The sequence below is a fragment of the Athene cunicularia genome (genome assembly GCF_003259725.1).
Source record: "Athene cunicularia isolate RWA chromosome 3 unlocalized genomic scaffold, athCun1 chr3_part1, whole genome shotgun sequence".
Taxonomy (NCBI): domain Eukaryota; kingdom Metazoa; phylum Chordata; class Aves; order Strigiformes; family Strigidae; genus Athene; species Athene cunicularia.
Window position 1 is genome coordinate 77,792,497 of NW_020799097.1, and position 12,994 is coordinate 77,805,490.

The 12,994-nt window shown below is 42.0% G+C and overlaps 1 protein-coding gene across 1 annotated transcript in view; it reads left to right on the forward strand.

Annotated features, from left to right (window-relative positions):
• The window catches only part of KIF25 (kinesin family member 25), a 49,982-nt gene that overhangs the window by 6,173 nt on the left and 30,815 nt on the right, over positions 1-12,994 (forward strand). Inside the window, exons 2-4 of the mRNA XM_026844567.1 lie at positions 1,717-1,782; positions 7,321-7,437; positions 8,979-9,117. Of these exons, the coding sequence (XP_026700368.1) occupies positions 1,717-1,782; positions 7,321-7,437; positions 8,979-9,117 (322 nt within the window). The remainder of the gene's footprint in view (positions 1-1,716; positions 1,783-7,320; positions 7,438-8,978; positions 9,118-12,994) is intronic.

A 12,994-nucleotide genomic window follows, 5' to 3' on the forward strand; every position in this document is an offset into this window, starting at 1 on the left:
CCGCCCGTCTTTCCCGCCCGTCTTTCCCGCCCGTCTTTCCCGCCCGTCTTTCCCGCCCGTCTTTCCCGCCCGTCTTTCCCGCCCGTCTTTCCCGCCCGTCTTTCCCGCCCGTCTTTCCCGCCCGTCTTTCCCGCCCGTCTTTCCCGCCCGTCTTTCCCGCCCGTCTTTCCCGCCCGTCTTTCCCGCCCGTCTTTCCCGCCCGTCTTTCCCGCCCGTCTTTCCCGCCCGTCTTTCCCGCCCGTCTTTCCCGCCCGTCTTTCCCGCCCGTCTTTCCCGCCCGTCTTTCCCGCCCGTCTTTCCCGCCCGTCTTTCCCGCCCGTCTTTCCCGCCCGTCTTTCCCGCCCGTCTTTCCCGCCCGTCTTTCCCGCCCGTCTTTCCCGCCCGTCTTTCCCGCCCGTCTTTCCCGCCCGTCTTTCCCGCCCGTCTTTCCCGCCCGTCTTTCCCGCCCGTCTTTCCCGCCCGTCTTTCCCGCCCGTCTTTCCCGCCCGTCTTTCCCGCCCGTCTTTCCCGCCCGTCTTTCCCGCCCGTCTTTCCCGCCCGTCTTTCCCGCCCGTCTTTCCCGCCCGTCTTTCCCGCCCGTCTTTCCCGCCCGTCTTTCCCGCCCGTCTTTCCCGCCCGTCTTTCCCGCCCGTCTTTCCCGCCCGTCTTTCCCGCCCGTCTTTCCCGCCCGTCTTTCCCGCCCGTCTTTCCCGCCCGTCTTTCCCGCCCGTCTTTCCCGCCCGTCTTTCCCGCCCGTCTTTCCCGCCCGTCTTTCCCGCCCGTCTTTCCCGCCCGTCTTTCCCGCCCGTCTTTCCCGCCCGTCTTTCCCGCCCGTCTTTCCCGCCCGTCTTTCCCGCCCGTCTTTCCCGCCCGTCTTTCCCGCCCGTCTTTCCCGCCCGTCTTTCCCGCCCGTCTTTCCCGCCCGTCTTTCCCGCCCGTCTTTCCCGCCCGTCTTTCCCGCCCGTCTTTCCCGCCCGTCTTTCCCGCCCGTCTTTCCCGCCCGTCTTTCCCGCCCGTCTTTCCCGCCCGTCTTTCCCGCCCGTCTTTCCCGCCCGTCTTTCCCGCCCTTTTCTGATACAAGTCTATTTCTAGGCTTAACGTTAAGGCGAGAATCCTACGTAGAGCCGCCTCTGGGGGCTCGGCAGGCAGCCTGAGGTGGGGGAGAGGCAGCTCCCCCGGCGCTGGGTTAGAAACGGGGTTTCAGGGTGCGATCCGCCCCCCAGCCCCGCCGCCGGGCAGGGCGGGCCCCCAGCGGTGTCGGGGCGCAGCACCTGAGCCGAGGGATTGCCTTCCTGCGACACCGTCGAGCTCTCTGACAGCGCAGCCTAGGAGAGGGAAGTTTGGGTGGTTATTTCTGAATAAATAAAACAGCACTTCTCTAACGACCACAGGTCTGGAAAGTGCCGGGAGAGGGTGGTGTAAAGCAGAAGTGGTTCGAATGTTGTACATACGCATTTCTGCCCAAGCAGGCAAAATGGCAGGATGTATAGGACATAAAGGAGTATTAAGAGTTTATGTTAATGTTTATCTGCTTGTGGAAAGTTTATGTGCTTGTGGACAGTTTATCTTAATGTTTATGTGCTTCTGCTGAAGAGTTTGGGGGTAGGTAGTCTTTGTTTTTGGAAGGTTGAGAAAGAGAAATATAATAATGAAAACTATCGTAATGAAATAATATTCATGAGACCCATATTTATTTCATTTTTGCTTTCATGGTTTTGGATGGGTTTTCTTCCTTAGACCAAAGAAGAACGAATAGTTGTCCTGGAAACTGAAAATGCAGTTCTTCATCTAAAGCTTGCAGAGGTAACTTATTGTTTATTTTTCAAAAATAATTCTTATGATAATAGAAAAGAAAGACACTGAAATCTGTCTTCCTGTTTTCAGGTTTTGTCCTCTTTACCTGTTGGGGAAAACTGTGAAGGATTAAGGCTCAGTGTTTCTTTGTGTTTGTTTTGTTTTTTTCAAATGATAAAGGATAGCAATAATGATATACTGATTAAGTAACTAGAAGTTGTCATAGAGTTAAATAATTGCATTGTTTTAAATCTATAAAAGTAAACTGAGAGAATGACTCTGCAAGCATTAAATATGGAATGTTGCTTTCTGCTTGCAGAGAAAATGTCTAAAAGACAAATGTAGATTTTGGAGGCATACTTTTATAGACATAATTAGGATGATCCTTTAGAGAGGGCTGTTCATAGAGTGCAGGAAAGACATTTCATTATGAGTAGACTTCATAGAAATGCCCTATTGCATGTCCTCCTAGGCCCAGTCAGCATGGGTTTATGAAAGGCTGTCCCACTGGACAAACCTGATCTCCTACGACAGGGTGACCTGCTTATTGGATGAGGGAAAGGCTGTGGATGTTGTTTACCTTGACATCAGTAAGGCCTTTGACACCGCTTCCCACAGCATTCTCCTGGTGAAACTGGCTGCTCACAGCTTGGATGGGCACACACTTTGCTGGGTAAAAAACTGTCTGGATGGCCGGGCCCAAAGAGCTGTGGTGAACAGAGTTAAATCTGGTTGGCGAGTGGTCACAAGTGGTGTCCCCCAGGGCTTGGTTTTGGGGCCAGTCCTGTTTAACATCTTTATTGATGATCTAGACGAGGGGATCGAGTGCACCCTCAGTCAATTTGCAGATGACACCCAGTTGGGTGGGAGTGTTGATCTGCTCGAGGGTAGGGAGGCTCTGCAGAGAGACCTGGACAGGCTGGAGCCATGGGCTGAGGCCAACTGGAGGAGTTACAATAAGGCCAAATGCCGGGGGCTGCCCTTGGGCCACAACAACCCCCAGCAGCACTACAGGCTTGGGGAGGAGTGGCTGGAGAGCTGCCAGTCAGAGAGGGACCTGGGGGTGCTGATTGACAGCTGGCTGAACAGGAGCCAGCAGTGTGCCCAGGGGGCCAAGAAGGCCAATGGCATCCTGGCTTGTGTCAGCAATAGCGTGGCCAGCAGGGACAGGGAAGGGATCTGACCCCTGTACTGGGCACTGGTGAGGCCGCCCCTCGATTCCTGTGTTCAGTTTTGGGCCCCTCACTACAAAAAGGACATTGAATGACTCAAGCGTTTCCAGAGAAGGGCAACGCAGCTGGTGCAGGGTCTGGAGCACAGGTCGTACGGGGAGCGGCTGAGGGAACTGGGGGTGTTTAGTCTGGAGAAGAGGAGGCTGAGGGGAGACCTCATCGCCCTCTACAGCTCCCTGAGAGGAGGTTGCAGAGAGCTGGGGATGAGTCTCTTTAACCAAATAACAAGTGATAGGACAAGAGGGAATGGCCTCAAGTTGCACCAGGGAAGGTTTAGACGGGGTCTTAGGAAGCATTTCTTTACAGAAAAGGTTGTGAAGTGTTGGAGTGGCTGCCCTGGGAGATGGTGGAGTCCCGGTCCCTGGAGGTGTTTAAGAGTAGAGTTGACATAGTGCTGAGGGATATGGTGTAGTTGGGAACGGTCAATGTTAGGTTAACAGTTGGACTGGATGATCTTCCAGGTCTTTTCCAACCTAGATGGTTCTGTGATTCATAGCTCTAGTGTTACACTCATCTAGAACAGGCAAGGTACTGTTGTAGAAGTCAGCTACAGAGCATACACTGGATACCCTCATTTCCTTGTATACTTCTACAGAAACATGTTATTTCTAGACCATTATTGAAACAAGAAGCAGCCTGTGTTAATGTTTAGAGTCTTCAAAGTAGGATTTCAGAGATTTAGAGAATTCTGAGTATCGATCTACACTGCTAGAGGAGAGCCAGCTGTGAGTATTAGTTGTGATACAGACTGTTGGCCAAGAGTTTCTAATCTGGGCTGAAACGTTAAATGGTTGGGTGACCTCAGGAAAGCCATTTGCCCTCTCTGTGGATTTGTTAACACTTGTGGATAAAAGTGGGTTTAACATTTTTCAAAGACTGACTGGGAGCAGATAGTACATCTGAAATGAGTTTTGCTAGGTATACAGAAGAATACTGTAATTTATTCAGAGTAAATGTTTCAGTTGGTTTTGTTCTGCTTTATAATGTTTACCAAAACCCTTAAGTATTTCAGCTGATTTTTTTTTCACTCTTACAAGCACGAGAAATAAATTATTCTAGTCAGTAAGACGTATCAGATGTGGGAAGAAGTTTTCTGAGTATTAGATAATGAAGCTTTCTTCTCCAAATACACACTGTTTCAGTTTATTGCAAAATGTGCTGGAAGATACAAACTCCTACAGACACAATGAGGAGCCGTGACAGTGTCACCATCCTTCGTCAGAAAAAACATCGAATGATTTGTGGAAATACATTGCAATTAACCTTGCACTGATGTTTCTATTCAGGTGGTAATTTAAATATACTTAAAAGACTTTTGCTTCTCCTTGGTTAATTTGTCCCAGCAATCTGAAAACATGAGCTAAACTGACATCTATGTAATAGTTTTACCTTAATTGAAGAATCTCTATTAAGAAGAGTACTAATTTTAATGAGGTGAATTTAAGGTTCTGCAATGTTGCACCAAATCTCCCAACGTTTCACCAGCATATCTGGTGAAAAAAACTACTGCCCTCAGCTATCAGCTACTCATCCTTCAGATCTCCTGGTGGAGCTGCTAGAATGATTGAGCTGTAACAAGTTCACTCACACTGACCAGGGTCAACAGAGGTCTCATTCTTAACTTGTAAAAGTTAATTGGATTCGTTTTGGCTGACGTGAATTAGGGGGCTTTGGAGACAAATTTAGGAGAATAGCTCAAAATTAGGATTTACAGTGTAAATGTTTGTCTGTAGGTTTCATGAGTCTAATAGAAATGTTATCTCTTGCTATATAGACCTTCCCTTGCTTATATCCTTATATCACGAATATTAGCACTTCCACTGTTTCTTTACCCCGGTATGTTATTATTCTAGCAGTATATTGTAAGGGTTGTTATTGAACGTAAGAAGTCAGATTCTTTCTCTGTAGACTGGCTTTTGCCTATCTGGAAATGTGTCTCTATTTGCATGCCCCTTGCTTTTGTTAGCAGTCCTTGAGGTCCTGATCCTGCAGCTTTCTCTACATAAAGCCAAGTCTGTCAGAATGGATCCAATTGCAGAACAGAGATTTCACTTTGGAGAATGCCACTGAGTAGTTCAGTTTCACTTCTGTTTATTATAAAGCTGATTATAAATTTTTTTTTTTTTTCTTCTTGTGCATGAGCACAGATTTGCAAGTTCTGGCCTGTGAACAACTCTGATGAATGCTAAAACTATTTTAATGGAGGAAACCTCAAAACCAAGTCATCATTTGCAATAAAGATAAACTTGATAGTGGAAGTGATGAGAGTTGACTGCAATGACAGTAGAATCGACCATTCCACTTCTGCTGTTCATGTTGAGAAAAATTGGGGGTCAAGGGCAACCTGTGCAGATGATAGAAGATGTATTAGATGATAAAAGTAGGCTTTGACTAGCTTAAGCTTATTTAACAGTAAGTTTTGAGTACTGCAATTGCTTATACATATGCTTTCCATGTGGTTAGAGGCACTAATCCTGGTGCACTGTTTGTATGCATTTTTGTCAAGCATGTTTGTAAATACTGCATCTGAGTAACATGAGTCTCGAAAATCCTCTGAGCAAAAGAACACTTGAACATTGTATAGAATCAGTCTCAATTTGTGGGAGCTTAAAGCCTGTAACAAAACTGAGAGGTTTTTTTAAAAATCTCTTCCTGCTATTTCTTTTCCATGCAAGAACTTTTTATATATAAATTCTAAGGGATTGTATAGTTGTTCAGGACCTACGGTTGAATTTGTAAATAGAAGATGCATGATTTGTGAAGGTGAAAAAGCCATGTGAAAAGGTTTGTTCAGAAAAGTAAAGTACTTTTCTTGGAAAATATAATCTTTCTTTATTCTAACAGCTCCAGGACACTGTATTGTTGTTTTTGCAAGAGGTCATCCATAGTTAAACTGCAATTAAATGTTTCCTTTTTACCTATCATTATCAGATGATTGGCATTAAATCAAACCTATTATCTGAATAAATTTAGCTCATAACATCATACTCTTCTATGTTTTGTTAATTTAAATAACAGGGAAATGCAGTCACAGAATTTATGGCCTGAATAAAGTAGGAAATAAGTCTGTGCCAGAGAAAAATGCATTCTAAAAATTAAAAAAAGAGGCTATTAGTGCTGGTTAAGGAATGATAGATGTCAACAGGTGGTAGGGGAAACTAGATTAAGAAGTTGCAGCTCATTTTAAGTTCCAGGACTGAGTAAACAATGAAAATGTAGCTTTTAATATAATACATATTCTGTCATATTGCCGAGTTTCACAAGTACTGTACAGCGATTTCTTCTTTGTGTTCTTGCCTGTAAATACTGAAAGTTGCACTGTTTCTATTTTCCTTTTGAATTCAACATCTCAAAAAAAATTTCCATAAAAATTCCTTTTTGCATAGTAGGTAATTTTAGATTGTCAGAAAGCATTCTTCTCCGCATCCCTTAAAAATTGATTTGATGTCTTAAGACCCAGCTTACTGCAGTATTAGTAGGGTTTTGTGCCATTGCAACTCTACTGACTTAACAGAGTTGGTGTTGGCAGGAAAGCTAGAGCAACAAACATCAGGTCAGGGGCTGTGTGTGACCAGCTCCTTCAGGACTTGAGCAGTTAACACACGTGTATGTGCATCCTCGTTCTGTTTCATAACCTTTCAGAAGGCTTTCTGCATTAAATGTAGTTCATAGAATGATAGAATGGTTTGGGTTGGAAGGGACCTCGAAAGCTCATCTAGTCTAGCCTCCCTGCCACAGGCAGGGACATCTTCAACTAGGTCAAGTTTTTCAGAGCCTTGTTCAACTTGACCTTGAACATTTTCAGGGATGGTGCATCTACCACCTCTCTGGGCAACTATTCCCAACTCTGCGAAACGCTGTTCCAGTGTTTCACCACTCTCATAATAAAAAAATTCTTCCTTATATCTAGTCTAAAATTTAGCTTAAATGTTACGTAGTCTAGCTACCAGAAGACACTTAAACAAGCTATGTAACCAGCCCTTTTCCATAAGTGAAGGCACAGTTTTAACCATTTAGATCCATCTCAAGCATAAGTAAGGAATTTTAGGTACTGCAAAAGCATTTTATTAATATGACTCTGTGGTTTACCACCCTAAGGAAGTGGAATATTGTGATGTTAGCCAGTTACCCTGAGGTGCTTCACGTGACTCAGAAAAATGTAAAAGCAAAGAAAACGTGTATTTACAACATCACATGTAATCAGATAGTTGAGTCACAAATGTTTACAGGGACAAAGGAAATGTAATGCAACAGAAAACAAATGCTTTAAAGTGATTTTTTGGAGATTTTTTTTTTTCCTTTCTTTATTAAACAGTATCAAGGGTTGGCTGGAAGAAGCACTAACGAAGTATTGCAGCTGTACTCTGCTCATGGCCAGCAGCAGAAATTGCAGAGGAGATCTGTTGTAACCCAGCTGCATGGAGCAATAAAGGTAAAGACACTTAGTAATAATGTAGGCATAATCTATGCCCTAAACACTTACAATGCTTATGAAATATAGAAAAACCTGCAAAATGGTCAGATAAGAACCTGATCTATGGCTTTATTTTATTCACAGCACTGCTTGCAGTGAAGTGTAGCAATGCCTGAGTTAGTTTAAAATTTATAGTGGTTTTCCTCAATAGGCTGCAAAGTCACCTGAGAAGCTGCTAACAGTGGCGGCTCCAGAATTTCATGTATAGGCTGATATCAATATCCACGCTGACTATTCTTGTAATCAAAACCTAAAAATCCCCTAAAAGACATTAATTGTGATGTACTTTAACCAAACAGGCAAATTCTTTAAAAAAAGCATTGGCAAGTTCCATTGATTTGACTAAGAGTTCTTTTCTGGCGGACCTTGCAAGAGGGAGTAGTTTGCTGTATGATCACTCAGGTTGTCTTAAATTTGCATCAAAGAAACTGGGACTATTCTCCCAGTACCAGTACCATAATATTTTCCTTTGTTGAAGTACTTATTCCTTAAGTTACTCCATAGAATAGTGAGTTACTTTTAGGGACACTAACAAATCTCAGCTTTTCCCAGGACAGCACTCAATGCCTGTATAAAATTACTGAAAAGTATCTCAGAAAAGAAATCTGATTCTTAACAAATGGAAGGATGTTAGCTTAATGGTAGCATAGTTGGACTAGGTGATCACTGTAGGTCCCTTCCAACTGAACTTTTCTGTTCTAATTACAGTGATTCTGTTCAATAAATTTTGCAGTGGTGTTTTACATTTTAGGTTACCTAGAATGGCAGAACTGCTTGTGATGTAATACCAGTGGATTGAGATGGTTTAATATCAGAGATCAATGAATGTTAGGAGAGAGCAAAGCTCTTCAAATAAAAGTCTAGATTAGTGGTAATCTTATACCTGAAACTTAAAATAAAAAATAAAATTAAAAAAAAAAACAAACAAAACAACAACAACAAAAAAAACCAAACACCAAACAACTACTTCCTAGTTACATTCTGTGGCTTTTGAGTGTAAGAAATGCAGTGATTTTCTCCTTTTAGTTTAGATTACGGTTTTATTATTGAAGCTAGTTGATTAATTCTGGGTCAGTGACACAGTTGGAAAATAAAATGTCACAGAATATGTGACACTTTGTACCAAGGCTGACTAATGAAACATCACAGTGCCTCTGTGAGATAAAGGATTGTTAAGTTCAATTTGCAGATGGCTTTGTTTAATGAAATAAGCAAGAGACTTGGTTATATCTGAAACTGTGTTATGGTCAAAGTATGTACCATAAGATGGTAAGGATCCATAAAGTCTGGCTGAAGTCTTTAGGAAATGACATTGCTAAATATGTTGCAGAATCCTCTAAACATGCTGAAAGATATACTCCTGAAGACCTCCTTTCATCAAGTAGAGGGTTCTTCCTGACTGATATCTCACCAAAATTATTTGTGGTGGTGGTATACTGATTCTTCCTTAACTGCTGGTTTTGTGTCTTTATCATGTGTTTCTCTTTCTTGCTGGGAAGAGGCTTAAGGAAGACCTGAAGAGCCTCCGTTCATTTGCTCTTAAGCTTTCAAAAGAATTTCAGCGTCAAAGCGAGACTTATCTTTACCAAGTTTTGACAGCAGTCCAAGGGATACAGCTGCAAAATGAAGCAATGCAAAGTAAGGCTCATTGCACTTAGATTTCAAACATGTAACATCAACAATGTCATTGTTAAACATTGCTAACATTAAAAAGTTGAGTTTGATTTCTGAGAAACGTGTCACTGAACTTGCAGCACTTTTTGTTACACATTAGGTCATCAAGGAGTTCTGAAGCGTTAGAGCACAAATAACTCTACAGAGGTTATGACTGAAAATTTGGATTTAGCTTTTGTGTTGATTGCAGCTGCTATTAGACTGCTGCTGAGTTGCCTCAGCTGTAGTATTTTTTGATCTGAAGTTCTCAAGCTTGTTATTGTGACTATGCTAAGAATAGCTGAATAAAGAATGTTGCTTTAGCTGAAATTTGTCTGCTTTTGACTGTACCCAAAAAGGACTCAGGTGGTTTCAGAGATTTCTGAAAATACTGTCTGGTATTAGGACAGACTGGATTTTTAATGTTTCTGTGTCTTCTGGGAGAAAACTTTACTTCCAAATCAAAACCAGTTCCAGACTGTAGGTAATAGCACCACATGAACTACTGTTTCGGAGTTCAGGACCTCCCTTGTTCATGTGTACATAGAAAGCAGACCCTGTGCAGTGCATTGACACTCTCTGCCCTCATCACTGAGGGCTTAGTGCATTGGTCCTATGCCTGGATCTCTTGGCATGGATCTCTGCACCTGCTTTCAATATCCTTGATTCTGGTGGAGCCCCTACCAGGCCTGAGAAGCACATGACATGTATGGAGCTTATGCTGTTTGAGGTTTAGCAGCCTGGTGAACTAATAAAATATACACAAATTTATAACCAGACCTCCTGGGTGATGCTCTGATATCCATGTGTTGCCATTTAAAAGGTATATTTTTCTCCTGCTTCACTTTTTGGTTGAAATATTTAATTTTGGGACTGATTTGATTCTGATGAGACTGCTCATGTCAATAGCAACAAATGGCATTCTCAGTGATGGGTATTTGCAAAACTTGTTCCTATATGTAATGTACTAAGCTATGATTAAAATTTATTTGATTACTGTATTATCCATATAGAGAAAAAGTTTAATCGTCTTTAAAACAGAAAAAAGACCCAAGTGGAAAATCAACCCTAAATAAAGGTGAATGTTTCTCTTATTGAAGCAGGGAGCTAAACGAACAGATAGGGTTTGGATTTGGCACTTGAGCTGTTGTGGTGTAAATAAATAGTAAGTATTCCTTCTGAGGCCTTGCAAATTCCTGTTGACTATTCTCAGTTTGCACTTCATGGTGCATTGTTCTATGAAATCATAATCAAGAGAGTCTTCCTTGCCTACAACAAAGTAAGTGTGTTGGTACTTAGATGGATGATTTACACTTTTAGTCTGGCCGTTTTTGAGCTCCTCTGTCAAATGTTTTAGATGCACATTCTATTGTTAACCTTAAATATGACAGTCGGAATTGCCATCCTTAAACTACATGTAATCTTTTGCAAACAGAAAGTCCAATTTATGTATTCTGGAAACAATGTGTGTTATCGCTTTAATTCTAAAACAAATTGAAAATGAGGGAGATAATTACAGGAGAAACGTTCAAGTAGGTTAATTTCAAGGCTGTAGTTGACACACAGCAAACTATAAAACTTTCCTGTAATAACCGAGTAGTCCCTTGCCTATAAATATTTATTCACAGTCTGAAAACCAGGCTATTGCCATCTTTCCTGCTGAAATTTAGATAGTAGCTATTCCCGAGAGAGAGAAGTGCTCATTATTCTTTTGTTATAGGTATGTTTCCCTCATAAACAAAGCTGCTATCACTTTAGCAAAAAGTACTGGCCACCTAACTGCAAATGATACTGCTGAGGCAGATGCAGTCATTCAGCAGATTTCTGGAAGGGTAGGAATACTTAAAAATTAAAGATGACTTTTTAGAGTGCTTCACCATGCAGGTATTACAAAAAAGAGAAAATAACAGTATCTGTGCATACAGAACATATTTTCAGAGCGGGAAAACCACTGTTCTCACTGCTTGGCAAAGTGGTGGGTACTAAGGAGCAAAGTCTGTCCAAATTGGTGTGTGATAGGTGCTGCAGGTTACTGACATTTTGTGAAAGCTGCTGCAGCCTGGTGACTTAGCTGTCCTTTGTGATTCCAGAATGCTTTCTCTCTAGGGTGGAGAATCCCAGGGAACTATGGAGACGGCTGTACATCCATATCTGAGCTAGGCCGTGGCTGTCCTAGATTATGCTGCTCCTGTTGTTCACATCCCCATCATGGACCTTTCTGTTGTGCTGGCATAACTGTTTGTGTGATGACAATCAAAGCAGATCAGGGAGCTGCAAGAAGGATTGCTTTTAGACCTCCACGTGACGGTGGAAGCAGTTGTGCAAGCACAGAGAGGGTCTGGTGCAGCACTGCATAGGAGGGAATGAAAGGCCACTTAGCCAGGACTGTCAGTTAAAGAAACATTACAATCCTGAATATGTTTGCAAGCCATCACTCTTCTACAACTGTTAGTCTGATTATCGATGGTTTAAAATGTAACTTGTGAATAGCTTGCAGCTGATGCCAAGCAGCAAACTAGGAAAATGTTAAATAAGTGTTTATATAGCTCCACTGTCAGAAAAATTAAAAATTCAGAAATAATTTACACATTAGGAAACTTGCTTGTGGAGTTCTAGTCAAGAAGTTTTTCTGTGCTGCACGTAAAGCTTTACAGAAGACAGACATTAAAACTGATGGCTCACTCTTACATATAGCAAAATATCACCTGCTAAATGCAACAATTTGACTCATTTTCTACAGATTGCAGTTCTTCACCTGTCTGCTCAAAAGCCCTGGTGTCAAATTAGGAAGCCCCAAGGTTGATTTCTGTTTTCACAGTCATCTTCACCATAGGAGGGCTAGTTACTTAAAAAAAAAAAAAAGAGAGAGAGAAATTAGGGTCTAAGTTAACTGAAACTGGATCTATAATGTCCGGTAGGCTTCTTCAGTCCTCATGAAGAGACCACTTGAATATTAAAACAAACCAGTAAATTATTTTTTTTTTTTTTTTTTTCAACACTGGAAGAATGGAAGAGTACCCTTAGCACCTATTGTGTAACTTTATTGCTTATTCAAGAGTCTTCAAGAAAGTGTGTACACAAATTTAAAATACTTATTACAGTGATTACTTAAATAATCAATGGATTCTAAACTCACATTTTGAAAAATACTGTATCATTAGGGACCAGTGAATGTGAGTCACTTTTGACCATTTTTTGTAACATATTTGCATGTGATTCTCCAAACCAAGACATACTAGTGTTACTCCACATACAGGATGCAAGAAAAGGATTTTTCATAGTGAAACTCCTAGACCTTGATTCCCCAACTATTAACATCATGTTTCCCCTCCATGCATTCACTTGTGGAGTGAGGTGGAGATGAACAGCATAGATATTGCAAAAACAAGATCTGACAAATCTGTAGTATAGCCAAATGTCCCTTGAAGTTACCTGGTTTGTGTAACATACTGAGCTTTTTAAGCCTGTCCCTTTCTTTGTAAGGTAGCACATTACTGTCTGGCTGTCCAGCTAACTCAACTCTCAGACTGTGGTTTTGACTGCTTGCTACACTATGTCCTCAAACTGCTCACTAATTGCTGCGGAGATTGATTTCCCACTGGGGTTCCTAAAAGCTTGCTTTTTACACTGGTTTACAGTCACGTTGTGTGCCTTTTGGGCTGTATGTTTTAGGCCTGCACAGTGTTAAAGTAATTGGGCTGAGATAAAACTATTTTTGATGTTAGAAGGCTTTTGTAATGACCCATACTGCTCACCTCAGTTTTGTGAAGAAGACTCCATGGGGTTCAAAAGATCAGTCTTTTTTTATGAATCCCTACCCATGAAGTGAATATACCTATCTTAAGGGGGAACTTTATAACAC